Genomic DNA, 16,422 nt, shown 5'->3' with positions numbered 1-16,422 from the left:
GGGGGGGCGGGGGGCGGGGGAAGCGGGGGCGGGGGGGGCGGGCGCGGGGCCGGGGGGCCCAAAGGGGAGGGGCAAAAAGGGGGGGGAGCCGCCCGCCACAAAAAAAAAAAAAAAAAAAAAAAAAAAAGAAATGGCCTGGATTTCCATAAATAGCCTCAGAACTTCATATATAGAAAGAGATTTCTTTGATATGATGTTCTCTCTGTCACAGTTGTACACACGTAAACACACACACACTCATACACACTAAAAGGGAATATTAGAAACACTTTTAGCTAAATTATTGTAGCTTTAAGTATAAATAAATATATATGCTATATAAATATATATAAGTATATAAATGTATAACAATATACATATTACATTAGTCATCCCACATTAGTATCCTACTCCATGAAAGTGAGCTGCTGAACCTCAGATTAAATTCCCATGTATTTGCCATTAAAGGTGAAGTACCTGAAACACTATAATCCTGCAGTGCTCTAAGAGGGTTACTCTTCCTAAATAAGCAGGCTCTGTAATACAATGCTAACCAGTTATTAGGATCTAAGTGAATTGCAGTAGAAAGATCTTGAGTTGCTTGCTTATAAAAGTGCTGTTTAAAATATACTCTCCCTCGGTATGTCCTAGAAAAAGTAAAAAATTCATTTTAACATGTACTGCAAAATATAAATTTTCTCTTTTGGGCAAACTTATACAACTACTTTTATATTTGAATAACAACTTGTGATTATTTCTCTTTGCTTCCCAGGAAAGTTTAGTCATAATGTTAATAGCAAAAAGGATATGGACAATTTATAAATAAATATGTAAATATATAATAAAATACTTTATTATTATATGTATAAATAAATATATAAATATATAATAAAATACTTTATGCTTGTTGATAATATTATATGTTAATTATATATATGCTTAATAATTATATTATATTTCTTACATTTATCAGAGAGGTGTGTCAATAAAATAAATGAGGCACCCAAGATACACTGAAGATACACCCCCAAAAATGGGAGGCAGCTCTATCTGCAAGGGTAAAAGCTATTGTATCAGTTTTATGAGTTGAATTCTATCTCCATTAACTTCTGACTTCAATTTCAAAATTTTCATTGACCTGTATCAACTCTGAAAAATCTCATCTTCGATCACTTAATAATGTAAAACAAATCAGTCTTTACAGCTAAAATTAAAAAGACAATTAAGGAAAAACAGGAAGAAAGCTAGTAGGTTGCCTGCTCTGAAGAAGTTAAATCCAGGGGGAGGAAAATAGATGTTCAAGAAGGTTATAGTATGAAAACAATGGTAATTTGGAAAAAAGAGTACAGCAAGTAACAGAGGTCTTTCAAAAGCACTAAGCATCCTAAGACTTAGGATATTTTATCGTGGAACAAAATATTTTTTTACCCCACATATAAGAAATGTCTTATGTAGTTTCTAATGAATATAAGAATCTTACATTTATTTTTAATAATTTCTGATTGCTAAAGACTATTACTAATTATTTCTAAGTATATATATGATTCTGAACTTAAAATTTTACAGAATAAAGCATTACTAATATTTTTTGTAGGATTCCATTAAGTCATGTCAATTCCTCAAACACACTGACTTCTGCATCCATTCCTTCTTTCATTTCTACCGCCTCAATACTGAAGACCCTCATCAGATCACATCTGGGCTACTACTTTATTCCATTCTTATCTCTAGCGTGATGAGATTTGATCATCAGCTAATAAAGATCACTTTTCTCAAAAACTTTCAACAGCCCCCTATTGACAATGGGATAAGGCTGAATTCTCTTAAAAAGGCATATAAGGCCTCCCATAAGATAACACCACATTATAACACCTTGAATTAACCTTCTGTTCTTCTCCAACTAATCTGATGCCTTCCTGCAAGTAATCCCCCTTTAAGTCAAGAAGTAGACAACCAGAATAGAACAATAACTAGGGATGAATTTTTAAAGAGCTTCAAAAAAGTTTGCCCTCTCTTCAAATGGCTGCAAGCTGAGATAATTCTAGAAGTAAGTTATTTCAAACTTTCAAAGAACAAAAATTATCCAATTCTAAAGACATGTTTCTAAGAAAAGAAAAAGATGAAAGACTTAATTCATTTTGAGAAAGTAGCCAAATCCTGAAATCAAAATCTGACTATGAAATTAGTGAACAATCTTACTATGAATATAGATGAAAAACTCTTGAAGAAAGTGAAGACAAAGCAAATTCAGTATTGTTTAATAATATTCTATCTAAAAATATATGACGGCCAAGAGGCATTTATCCTTCAAAATTAGAAAGCCTATTACCATGAAATTCTTATACATAGATCATAGGAAAAAAATTTAAACAGGAATAAAGAGATACTCCCTTGAAATAATTAAAGAATAAATGGCTCAAAAATTACAACTGTGATGTTTCTTGGTAAAAGTCAAAGGCATTTTCATTAAGTTCAAAAGATGAAGATTCTTATTAAGTTAAAGTTGATGCAATGATAAAATGAGTTGGGAAATTAGAGTAGAGCAAAAGAGGTAGAACAGGGAACTCTGAAACTCCACCTTTCCACAAAAGCAACGAATAAGCGGGCAAACACTGTCAGAAGCAATTAAAGAATTAAGAATCTAATCAAAAACTTAGAATCACCAGGGTAATACTTAATAAAGGAGGAAAAGCTGCAGAATTTTGGTAAGAGAGCTCTGTGGTGTTCTAACTCACCCTATTTCCCTCCCCAACTTCCCAGACACATGGTGGCCTTGCAGAAAACGACCTGCATTCCTGATGCAGGTTACTAGTACCAGAGGGAACAATACAAATCTTATTCTCAAAGAACTGTAGCTGTGTAGTTTTGACCTGTCTGGTGGATCACTGAAAGACTGGCTCAAATGTTTCCCTTTGTTTTGACTGCCTTAGAGCTTTCCCAGGGCTGATGTGACTTCCTGGATGGTATTTATCAAAGTCATTTAAAGGCAAACGTATTAGTTGCTGCCACTTGGGGCAAGGGATAACAGCTGGGGCAGGCAATAGTCAAACCAAAAACCCTTGTAAGAAAGAAGGTGGAGAAGGAGATACCAGGGGGATGAGGGCTTTAGAAAGTTTCCGCATATTTTAGGGAATCTAAAAGGCCACATGCAAACCCAAGGCTGAAAGCATGCACAGAAAAGACCTACAAAGACCCTTAGCTTTCACCTCTGGTTAATTCAGGCTCTGTGCAAGTAGGACATGAAAGCCAAGGCACTGAAGTTGTCTGGATAAGCATTCAGGGAGTGCCCCAAAAGAGAGTCAATCTGCAAAGACTGAGAGAGTTTTTTTGTTTGTTTCGTTGGTTGGTTTCGTTGGAATCTCAGTCAAATCACTAGCTAACCTCCAAGATAACAGAACACAGACTTCAGTGGCCACACATGACAAAGAATACAGACTTACAAAATCTGTTCAGAAAAGTCACTAAACAAACTACACGAACGACAAGAAGCAGCAACAAAAAACACTTAAAGAGGAGGAGGTGAATATGATATCCAAAGGTGCCACATAATAATATTCAAAGTGACTACTTTTCAACAAACAATTACAAGTAATGCAAAGGAAGAAGAAAATATGGCCCATTCACAGGATAAAAAGAAAAAAATAGAAACCATCCTTGAGGAAGCCCAGACATTGGACAAAGACTTAAAATCAACTGTCTTAAAATCAACTTAAAAACTTTAAATAAACTATCTTTGGGAAACCCATGGCGGTCCAGTGGTTAGGACTCGGCGCTTTCACTGCCAGGGCGCAAGTTCGATCCCTGGTCAGGGAACTAACATCCTGCAAGCCATTTGGCCCAGTCAAAACCAAAAAACAAAACAAAACAAAACAACCCACAAAACTATCTTAAATATGTTCATATAGCTAAAAGAAACCATAAAGAACTAAAGAAAACTAGGAGAATGATGTCTCAACACATAGAGAGTATCAATAAAGATACTGATAGATAGAACTAGATTGATAGATAGATAAATTATTGAAAAAAAGGAACCAAATAGAAATTCTGGAGTTGAAAACTACAAAAACGAATGAAAATTCACTAGGTTTCAACAACAGATTTGAGAAGGCAAAAGAAAAATTCAGGAAACTTGAAGTAAGGTCAATTCAGATTATCCAGCCTGAGAAGCAGAAAGAAAAACAGAGTGGAAAAAAAAGAAAAAAAAGGCTAAGGAACCTCTGGAACACCATCAAGCATACCAACATATGCATACATTGCAAGTCACAAAAGGAAAGGAGATAGTAAAGGAGCAGAAATGACATTTGAAAAAGTAATGGTTGAAAGCTTCCCAAATTTGATGAAAGAAATGAGTCTATACAACCAAGAAGCTCAATGATTCCATAAATTCGAAGAAATGTAGAGGCACCTTATAATCAACCTGGTGAAAGCCACAGACAAAGAAAGAATCTTGAAAGCAGTATGAGAGAAGCAACTCATCATGTACTTGGAATACTCAATAGATGAACAGCTGATTTTTCATTCAAAATCACGGCCAGAAAGATCATGACTCACTGAATAGTCTATGAATCATAAACACAATAAGTAAAAAGAAAACCACTCTTAGGCACAATATACCAAAACTGCTGAAATCCAAGGACAAGAAGGGCTTCCCTGGTGGCACAGTGAGAATCTGCCTGCCAATGCAGGGAACACAGGTTCGAGCCCTGGTCAGGGAAGATCCCACATGCCACAGCGCAACTAGGCCCGTGTGCCACGACTACTGAGCCTGCGAGCCACAACTACTGAGCCCGCATGCCACAACTACTGAAGCCCACACTCCTAGAGCCTGTGCTGCACAACAAGAGAAGCCACCGCAATGAGAAGCCCATGCACATCAACGAAGAATAGCCCCCGACTGCCGCAACTAGAGAAAAGCCCTCGCACTGCAATGAAGACCCAACACAGCCATAAATAAATAAATAAAAATTTTAAAAACAAAGACAATGAGAAAAGTTTAAAAGCAACCAAAGGAAAATGACACATTACTTTCAAAGGCATTGACTAACCACTGATTTTTTCACTTAAAAAAAAAAAAGGAATCTATATGACACTGCATTGCAATATGTTCAAAGTGCTAAAAGAAAATAAATGACAAGAGAGGACCTTCAAGATGGCAGAGGAGTAAGACATAGAGATGACCTTCCTTCCCACAAATACATCAAAAATACATCTACATGTGGAACAACTCCTACAGAACACCTACTGGCAGAAGACCTCAGACTTCCCAAAAGGCAAGAAAATCCCTACGTACCTGCGTAGGGCAAAAGAAATAAGAAAAAACAGAGACAAAAGAATAGGGATGGGACCCACACCTCTGGGAGGGAGCTGTGAAGGAGGAGAAGTTTCCACACACTAGGAAGCCCCTTCGTGGGCGGAGACAGGGTGTGCGCAGGGGGGAAGCTTCGGAGCCGCGGAGGAGAGCACAGCAACAGGGGTGCAGAAGGCAAAGCAGAGAGATTCCCGCACAGAGGATCAGGGCCGACCAGCAGTCACCAGCCTGAGAGGCTTGTCTGCTCACCTGCTGGGATGGGTGAGGGCTGGGAGTTGAGGCTCAGGCGTCAGAGGGCAGATCCCAGGGAGAGGACTGGGGTTGGCTGCGTGAACACAGCCTGAAGGGGGCTAATGCACCACAGCTAGCCGGGAGAGAATCTGGGAGAAAGTCTGGAAATGCCTAAGAAGCAAGAGACAATTGTTTCAGGGTGCGTGAGGATTGGGGATTCAGAGCATCCCCTAAACGAGCTTCAGAGACAGGCGTGAGCCGCAGCTTTCAGCACAGACACCAGAGACAGGCATGAAACGCTAAGGCTGCTACTGCAGCCACCAGGAAGCCTGTGTGTAAGCACAGGTCACTATCCACACCTCTCCTCCCAGGAGCCTGTGCAGCCCGTCACTGTCAGGGTCCCGGGACAATTTCCCTGGGAGAACACACACCACGCCTCAGGCTGTTGCAATGTCAGGCCAGCCTCTGTAGCTGCAGGCTCACCCTGCATTCTGTACCCCTCCCTCCCCACAGCCTGAGTGAGACAGAGCCTCCTAGTCAGCCGCTCCTTTAACCCCCTCCTGTCTGGGTGAAGAGAAGACGTCAGAGGGCAACCTACATGCAGGGGCAGGGCCAAATCCAAAGCTGAACCCCAGGAGCTGTGCAAACAAAGAAGAGAAAGGAAAATTTCTCCATGCAGCCTCAGGAGCAGAGGATTAAATCTCCACAATCAACTTGATGTACCTGCACCTGTGAAATAACTGAATAGACAACAAATCCTCCCAACATTGAGGTGGTGGACTTTGGGAGCAACTGTGGACTTGAGGTTTGCTATATGTGACTGACTAGTTTCTGATTTATAAGTTTACATTAGTTTAAATTTTAGATCTTTTTATCATTGTTGGATTTGTTTATTGGTTTGGTTGCTCTCTTCTTTTTTTATTACCTTTAAAATTTTTAATTCTAATATTTTTAAATTTTTTTATTTTATTTATTTATTTATTTTCTTCTCCCTTTTCTTCTGAGCTGTGTGGCTGACAGGGTCTTGGTGCTCTGGCCGGGTGTCAGGCCTGAGCTTCTGAGGTGGGAGAGCTGAGTTCAGAACATTGGACCACCAGAGACCTCCTGGCTCCATGTAATATTGATCCGCAAGAGCTCTCCCAGAAATCTCCATCACAACACTAAGAGGCAGCTCCACTCAACAACCAGCAAGATATAGTGCTGGAGAACCCACAGCAAACAACTTGCAAGACAGGAAGACAAACCACCCATTTGCAGAGAGGCTGTGTAAAATCATACTAGGGGCACAGACACTCCAAAAGAGACCACAGGAGGCGGTCCTGCACACCAGAAAGACTAGATCCAGGCTCATCCACCAGAACACAGGCACCAGTCCCCTCCACGAGGAAACCCACACAACCCACTGAAGCAACCTTACCCACTGGGGGCAGACACCAAAAACAACGGGAATTACTAACATGCAGCCTGTGAAAAGGAGACCCCAAACACAGTAAGTCAAGCAAAATGAGAAGACAGAGAAATACACAGCAGATGAAGGAGCAAGGTAAAAACCCAACAAACCAAACAAATGAAGAGGAAATACGCAGTCTACCTGAAAAACAATTCAGAGTAGTGATAGTAGAGATTATCCAAAATCCTGGAAATAGAATGGAGAAAATAAAAGAAACGTTTAACAAGGACCTAGAAGAACTAAAGAGCAAAGAAACAATGATGAACAACACAATAAATGAAATTAAAAATTCTCTAGAAGGAATCAGTAGCAGAATAACTGAGGCAGAAGAACGCATAACTGACCTGGAAGATAAAATAGTGGAAATAACTACCACAGAGTAAAATAAAGAAAAAAGAATGAAAATAATTGAGGACAGTCGCACAGACTTCTGGGACAACATTAAACGCACCAACATTCAAATTATAGGGGTCCCAGAAGAAGAAGAGGAAAAGAAAGAGACTGAGGAAATATTTGAAGAAATTATACTTGAACACTTCCCTAATATGGGAAAGGAAATAGCCAATCAAGTCCAGAAAGGGCAGAGAGTCCCATACAGGATAAATCCAAGGAGAAACATGCCAAGACACATATTAATCAAACTATCAAAAATTAAATACAAAGAAAAAATATTAAAATCAGCAAGGGAAAAGCAACAAATACCATACAAGGGAATCTCCATAAGATTAACAGCTGATCTTTCTGCAGACACTCTGCAAGCCTGAAGGGAGTGGTGGGACATATTTAAAGTGGTGAAGGGGAAAAACCTACAACCAAGATTACTCTACCCAGCAAGGATCTCATTCAGATTTGATGGAGCAATTAAAACCTTTACAGACAAGCAAAAGCTAAGAGAATTCAGCACCACCAAACCAGCTTAACAACAAATGCTAAAGGAACTTCTCTAGGCAGGAAGCGCAAGAGAAGGAAAAGACCTACAATAACAAACCCAAAACAATTAAGAAAATGGTAATAGGGACATACATATCGATAATTAACTTAAATGTAAATGGATTAAATGCTCCAACTAAAAGACATAGACTGGCTGAATGGATACAAAAACAAGACCTTTATGTATGCTGTCTACAAGAGACCAACTTCAGACATAGGGACACATACAGACCGAAAGTGAGGGGATGGAAAAACATACTCCATGCAACTGGAAATCAAAAGAAAGCTGGAGAAGCAATTCTCATAGCAGACAAAATAGACTTTGAAATAAAGACTATTACAAGAGACAGAGAAGGACACTACATAATGATCAAGTGATCAATCGAAGAAGATATAAAAATTGTAAATCTTTATGCACCCAACATAGGAGCACCTCAATACATAAGGCAAATGCTAACAGCCATAAAAGGGAAAATCGACAGTAACACAATCATAGTAGGGGACTTTAACACCACACATTCACCAATGGACAGATCAACCAAAATGAAAATGAATAAGGAAACACAAGCTTTAAATGACACATTAAACAAGATGGACTTAATTGATATTTATAGGACATTCCATCCAAAAAGAACAGAATACACTTTCTTCTCAAGTTCTCATGGAACATTCTCCAGGACAGATCATATCTTGAGTCACAAATCAAGCCTTGGTAAATTTAATAAAACTAAAAACGTATCAAGTATCTTTTCTGACCACAACGCTATGAGACTAGATATCAATTTCAGGAAAAAAAATCTGTAAAAAATACAAATACATGGAGGCTAAACAATACACTACTAAATAACCAAGAGATCACTGAAGAAATCAAAGCAGAAATCAAAAATACCTAGAAACAAATGACAATGAAAACGCGATGGCCCAAAACCTATGGGATGCAGCAAAAGCAGTTCTAAGAGTGAAGTTTATAGCAATACAATCCTGCCTCAAGAAACAAGAAAAATCTCAAATAAACAACTATTCTTACACCTAAAGCAATTAGAGAAAGAAGAACAACAGCAATAAAAAAAAACCATAGTTAGCTGAAGGAAAGAAATCATAAAGTTCAGATCAGAAATAAATGAAAAAGATGAAGGAAATGATAGCAAAGATCAATAAACCTAAAAGCTGGTACTTTGAGAAGGTAAACAAAATTGATAAGCCATTAGCCGGACTCATCAAGAAACAAAGGGAGGGGCTTCCCTGGTGGCACATTGGTTAAGAATCCGCCTGTCAATGCAGGGGACACGGGCTCGATCCTTAGTCCGGGAGGTTCCCACATGCCACAGAGCAGCTAAGCCTATGTGCCACAACTACTGAAGCCTGCACGCCTAGAGCCCATGCTCCGCCACAAGAGAAGCCACCACAGTGAGAAGCCCACGTGCAGCAATGAAAACAAATACAGCCAAAAATAAATAAATAAATAGATTTTTTTAAAAAAAAGAAACAAAGGGAGAAGACTCAGATCAACAGAATGATAAATGCAAAAGGAGAACATCACACTGCAGAGATACAAAGGATCATGAGAGATTACTATAAGTGACTATATGCCAATAAAATGGACAATGTGGAAGAAATGGACAAATTCTTAGAAAAGTACAACCTTCCAAGACTGAACCAGGAAGAAATATAAAATATAAAGAGACCCATTACAGCACTGAAATTGAAGTTGTGATTAAATATCTTCCAACAAACAAAAGCCCAGGACCAGATGGCTTCACAGGCAAATTCTATCAAACATTTAGAGAAGAGCTAACACCTATCCTTCTCAAACCTTCCATAATATAGCAGAGGGAGAAACACTCCCAAACTCATTCTAAGAGGCCACCAACACCCTGATACCAAAACCAGACAAAGATGTCACAAAGAAAGAAAACTACAGGCCAATATCACTAATGAACATAGATGAAAAAATCCTCAACAAAATACTAGCAGACAGAATCCAGCAGCAAATAAAAAGGATCATACATCAGGTTCAAGTGGGTTTATCCCAGGAATGCAAGGATTCTTCAATATATCCAAATCAATAAATGTGATACACTATATTAATGAACTGCAGGATGAAAACCATATGATAATAGATGCAGAAAAAGCTTTTGACAAAATTCAACACCCATTTATGATAAAAACTCTCCAGAAAGTAGGCATAGAGGGAACTTTCCTCAACATAATAAAGGCATATATGACAAACCCACAGCCAACATTGTTCTCAATGGTGAAAAACTGAAACCATTTCCACTAAGATCAGGAACAAGACAAGGTTGTCCACTCTCACCACTATTATTCAACATAGTTTTGGAAGTTTTAGCCACAGCAATCAGAGACAAAAAAGAAATAAAAGGAACCCAAATCAGAAAAGAAGAAGTAAAACTGTCACTGTTTGCAGATGACATGATACTATACATAGAGAATCCTAAAGATGCTACCAGAAAACTACTAGAACTAATCAATGAATTTGGTAAAGTAGCAGGATACAAAATTAATGCACAGAAATCTCTTGCAGTCCTATACACTAATGATGAAAAATCTGAAAGAGAAATTATGGAAACACTCCCATTTACCATTGCAACAAAAAGAATAAAATACCTAGATATAAACCTACCTAAGGAGACAAAAGACCTGTATGCAGAAAATTATAAGACACTGATGAAAGAAATTAAAGATGATACAAACAGATGGAGAGATATACCATATTCTTGGATTGGAAGAATCAACATTGTGAAAATGACTCTACTACCCAAAGCATTCTACAGATTCAATACAATCCCTATCAGACTACCAATGAAATTTTTCACAGAACTAGAACAAAAAAATTCACAGTTTGTATGGAAACACAAAAGATCCTGAATACCCAAAGCAATCTTGAGAAAGAAAAACAGAGCTGGAGGAATCAGGCTCCTGGACTTCCGAGTACACTCCAAATCTACAATAATCAAGACAGTATGGTACTGGCACAAAAAGAGAAATATTGATTAATGGAACAGGATAGAAAGCCCAGAGATAAACCCAGGCATCTATGGTGAACTTATCTTTGATAAAGGAGGGAAAAATATACAATGGAGAAAAGACAGCCTCTTCAATAAGTGGTGCTGGGAAAGCTGGACAGCTACATGTTAAAGCATGAAATTAGAACACTCCCTAACACCATACACAAAAGTAAACTCAAAATGGATTAAAGACCTAAATGTAAGGCCAAACACTATAAAACTCTTGGAGGAAAACATAGGCAGAACACTCTATGACATAAATCACACCAAGATCCTTTTTGATCCACCTCCTAGAGAAATGGAAATTAAAACAAAAACAAACAAATGGGACTTAATTAAACTTAAAAGCTTTTGCACAGCAAAGGAAATCATAAACAAGATGAAAAGACAACCCTCAGAATGGGAGAAAATATTTGCAAACAAAGCAACTGACAAAGGATTAATCTCCAAAATATACAAGCAGCTCATGAAGCTCAATATCAAAAAAAAAACAACCCAATCCAAACATGGGCAGCAGACCTAAATAGACATTTCTCCAAAGAAGATATATAGATTGCCAACAAACACATGAAAGGATGCTCAACATCACTAATCAGTAGAGAAATGCAACTCAAAACTACAATGAAGTATCACATCACACCAGTCAGAATGGCCATCATCAAAAAATCTACAAACAATAAATGCTGGAGAGGGTGTGGAGAAAAGGGAACCCTCTTGCGCTGTTGGTGGGAATGTAAATTGATACAGCCACTATGTTGAATAGTATGGAGGTTCCTTAAAAAACTAAAAATAGAACTGTAATACGACCCAGCAATCCCACTACTGGGCATATACCCTGAAAGAACCATAATGCAAAAAGAGTCATGTACCAAAATGCTCATTGCAGCTCTATTTACAATAGCCAGGACATGGAAGCAACCTAAGTGTCCAACAGATGAATGGATAAAGAAGATGTGGCACATATACAATGGAATATTACTTAGCCATAAAAAGAAACGAAATTGATTTATTTGTAGTGAGGTGGATGGACCTAGAGTCTGTCATACAGAGTGAAGTAAGTCAGAAAGAGAAAAACAAACAATGTACGCTAACACATATATAAGGAATCTAAAAAAAAAGAAAATGGTTATGAAGAACCTAGGGGCAGGATGGGAATAAAGACGCAGACCTACTAGAGAATGGACTTGAGGACACAGGGAAGGGGAAGGGTAAGCTGGGACAAAGTGAGAGAGTGGCATGGACATATATACACTACCAAACGTAAAATAGATAGCTAGTGGGAAGCAGCCACATAGCACAGGGAGATCAGCTCAGTGCTTTGTGACCACCTAGAGGGGTGGGATAGGGAGGGTAAGAGGGAGGGAGATGCAAGAGGGAGGAGATATGGGGATATATGTATATGTATAGCTGATTCACTTTGTTATAAAGCAGAAACTAACACACCATTGTAAAGCAATTATACTCGAATAAAGATGTTTTTAAAAATAATTAATTAATTAATTTTAAAAAAGAAAAAGATATGAAAAAGACTTCTTTACACAAACTATGAAACATTACTGACCAAAAGGAATGAAGACCTAAAGAAACAGAATGTACCGTATGCATACATGAAAAGACTAAAAATTGTTAGGATGTCAATTTCCCCCTACTGCTCTATAAATTCATTGCAACCCCAATCAAAATACAAAGGAATTGCCACAGAAGTTGACCTGCTGATTCTGTTCGGTTAAACCGTATGAAATTTTGAAATTTTACTATTTTGATATATAAAGAAGTCAATTTTCATATAGTTTAACCCAACTCAATGTGTTTGGAAATGCAAAAAAGCCAAGGAATGCTCTGACAATTTTGACAGATCAAAAGAACTGTTCTACTGGATTTCAAGACTTATTATGAAACTATAGTATTTAAGGCAGCATAGTATTGGTGCAAAGATAGATTTTTTTTAAGACCCGCAAAATAGAAAAAGAGACTGAGAAATAGATCCACCCATACATGGATCTTCATTTCCTACAAAGCTAACACTGCAAAGCGATGGTAAAGGCACAGGGTTTTTATTAAATGTTGCTTGGAAAATTGAACATGCATGCAGAAAAAGTGGAATTTGTTTCCCTACTTCACATCATATACAAAAATTGATTCTAGGTGCACTGTAAATCTAACTTTAAAAGCAAAACAATAAACCTTCTAGAAGATCAGACAGGAGAATTCTACATGACACAAAAGTAGGAAAAACTTACTTATAGTACAAAAAAAGCACTAACCTTAAAGAAAAACGTTACTAAATCAGACTATGTTTCATTTTAAAACTTTGTTTACCAAAAGACAATTATTTAAGGAGTGCAGTGACAATCTGGAGGAGGAAAAAAATGTGCTGTAAATATAACCAACAAAGGGCCCATATCAAGGATATGTAATAGTTCATACAAATCAATAAGAAAAAAGACCAACAACCCAAAAGTCATCAATGACAAAAAAGAAAATCCAAATGGTTAAGAAAATTTTGAAAATGAATAATCATGTTGGTAATGAAGAAAATGAAAATTCAAACTAAATGAGATAATACTACACACCCACTAGGATGGCTACAACTTGAAAGTTATAATAGTACCCAGTACTGGTGTGGAGCCTGCATATACTGCTGGTAGTACAACCAGTTTGTAAAATTAGTTTGGCCCTACAGCTGAACAATTGCATACCCTATGTACCATATGTTCTACTCCTACTTGTGCATCCAACATAAATGAGTATATGTGTGTCATGTACAAGAAAGTTGAAGGAAACAGTATTTGTGATCATCAAAAATTAGAAACACTCAACTGTCCATCAACAGTAGGATGGATAAGTAAACTGCAATATATTCATGTAACTGAATACTATACAAAAATTAAAAGGAGAAAACTACAGCCACATGCAATAGTATATAATATTCAATGAAATAAGTTAGAATTGAAAGAAAACTACCTTATGATTCTCTTTATATAAAGTTCAAAAAAAACAGGCAAAACTAAACCAAGAATGTTTAGGGACACATACTTATGTGTTGAAACTATAAAGAAATACAAGTCAGGACAGTGGTTACCTTCTCAGGAAGGCAAAGGCACAAGAGGGTGCTAGTAAAGTTGTTTCTTGACCTGATAATGGTTACACGAGCATTTACATTGTGATAAGTCATTAAGCTGTATGTTTGTACTTTGTATACTTTTTTTGGATGCTTGCTGTATTTTTCTATAAAAATGTTAATGTTAAACAAAAACTGTGAGTGAAGAGATGAATAGGTATGGCTACATACACATTTTAAGCCTCTTCAAAACAAAACTTAGATGAAAAGAAAAGCAACAAAATGGAAACTGTATTATGCACAATAAGGTTGGAAGAGCAAAGTTTAATATCCCAGTTACAATAAGATAGCACAGAAATCTATATGAACAGTTCTCTGTACTGAATGAATACAAAGTATATGAAAAAGAAATCCAAAGAAACAAAATATAGGTCAATACTTCAAAAACTGATAATGTAACTAGTATTCAGGAAATGCAAATGAAACAATTCTAAATTATCATTTCATGCCATTTAAGTTAAACTACCCACTACTCCTAGGGTATAGGTAAAGATTTTCCTTCACTAGTAGCACTAAAAATCGATTCACTACTTTTAAAGGGCTGTCTGATGTATTTCAAGAAATTTTCTTTCCTGAGAATGTATTTCAAAAAAAAAAACATTCAAAAACCATATCTAAAATAATTCTCACCTTGCTTGAGAATTTTGGGGATCTATATTTAACAAGGTTGTAAAATCCTCTTCAGCTGCAATCCAGTTTTCATTTTCATAGTAGAACATCCCACGTTTAAATAATGCATCTGTTCTTCTGGGATCATAAAAGATACACTACACGGGGGTGTGGAGGGGAGGCACAGAAACATATCACATAATGAAAAAAAAAAAAAACAAGAAAAGTATATAATCCTATAGCAAATTAAATGGACTAAAACCATGTTTTTAACTTCAGATTACATAAAAACAAACTACTTTAAGATGCCAGAACTTTCAGATTTGCATTTGAAGACCATGCCTTTAGGAAGTCCATTTGTCATCAAATTCTAGAAAGTGGAGGTTTTATTAAAAAAAAACAAAAACAAAACCCAGCACATACAAGAAGCCAAGGTTTCTGCCCACTAAAATTTTTATTAATAAAACCTCATAAGTAATTGTTCAGCTAGAGTAGGGTTATATTGGATCTATCATAGCATTTTATTCCAATTAAAGACAATATATATTAGATCACATCAAGGCCGATTCAATGAAATTAAATATGGATTAATTTAGTCCCTAAAATGGTGAAAAGAAATGAATTGGTATTGGCATGGTTCATTCATTTCACATTGACATACAAGGCAACAGAGTAACGAGACTAAATCATTGTAAACTCAGTTGTGAAGTTCCTTGCCTATTGATAGTGGGGAGAAAAATGAAGCACAAAGATTATGAAGTATTTTTAAAACAGGGAAAAAAGAAACTCTAAAGATTCTGAAGTTTGTTTGACCTCAAGTTGCTGCATTAGTCAATCTTTAAACTATTGGTGCTACTAGATAAAGGAAATGATCAGAAAAGATATTTTAATAATTTTAATATCTTCAAAAGAGATTTGTGGTAACTTCTACACAAGAAGTTACCAAAACTTATAATATTCTCTTGAAGCAAAAGTCAAGTATGTGGCTAACCATCATAGATTAAGAAACAGGGCAGTTGGGAACATGAAAAGCTAAATTATTTCAATAACATCTAAGTTCTCAATTGTACTAAGAACTAATAATTTAAAGTCAGGAGTTCATGGTTACAATTCTGCCGCAATCAGTGGAATAGCTGCCTGATTCTAGCCTCAAAATACAGTTCAGCTAAAATTCACTTCCTCAAGGGAATTCTCTGATATCCCCCAACCAAACATAAATTGCCTCCCATAATCTTTATTTCCATCATAGCATTCATCACAATTTGTAATTATATATTAGTGTATATATTTATTTCTTTAATATCTGTCCTTTAAATTATAGGCTCCATGTAAGCATGAAACATGTCTGTTTTATTCACCAAGATTTATCCACTACATTACACTACACAGTGCCTTAGCCAATAAATATTTGTGAGTAAATGAATGAATGAATGAATGAGCCAGTGAGCACAGCTTTCTTTTAAAGCAGATAGGTTTGCTGCAGAAGAGAATCAGCTACGTCTCAAGAGTTAAGAAGCAGAAAATGATTTTCTCCATTGTTTGAAAGAAAGAAGCAATCTTCAAAGGTTTCTTTATTCACTGCTTCATAGTCCAAGAGAAGAGAGCTGGAAAAGTCAAGTCCCCCTCAAAGTTGCCTCTTGCCTCAATGCTCCCACACCTGAATCAGATGTAAATCCATCCATTCAAAAAAATCATTGACATACTGTTAATATCAATCCCAGTAACGAATGTTCTAGGGCCTAATCTAAAATAAACTAATTTTGATTAT

The 16,422-nt window shown here is 36.8% G+C and overlaps 1 protein-coding gene across 1 annotated transcript in view; it reads right to left on the bottom strand.

The window, feature by feature from the left end:
* The window catches only part of TTC6 (tetratricopeptide repeat domain 6), a 208,006-nt gene that overhangs the window by 42,925 nt on the left and 148,659 nt on the right, over positions 1-16,422 (bottom strand). The window contains exons 15-16 of the mRNA XM_027111731.1: positions 14,676-14,812; positions 457-626 (exon numbers count right to left, since the gene is read on the bottom strand). Coding sequence (XP_026967532.1) covers positions 457-626; positions 14,676-14,812 — 307 coding nt within the window. The remainder of the gene's footprint in view (positions 1-456; positions 627-14,675; positions 14,813-16,422) is intronic.

The sequence above is a fragment of the Aethalodelphis obliquidens genome, unplaced genomic scaffold (genome assembly GCF_003676395.1).
Source record: "Aethalodelphis obliquidens isolate GAN/ISIS:26980383/991018 unplaced genomic scaffold, ASM367639v1 scaffold10, whole genome shotgun sequence".
NCBI lineage: Eukaryota > Metazoa > Chordata > Mammalia > Artiodactyla > Delphinidae > Aethalodelphis > Aethalodelphis obliquidens.
This window is presented reverse-complemented; position numbering and strand designations above follow the sequence as displayed.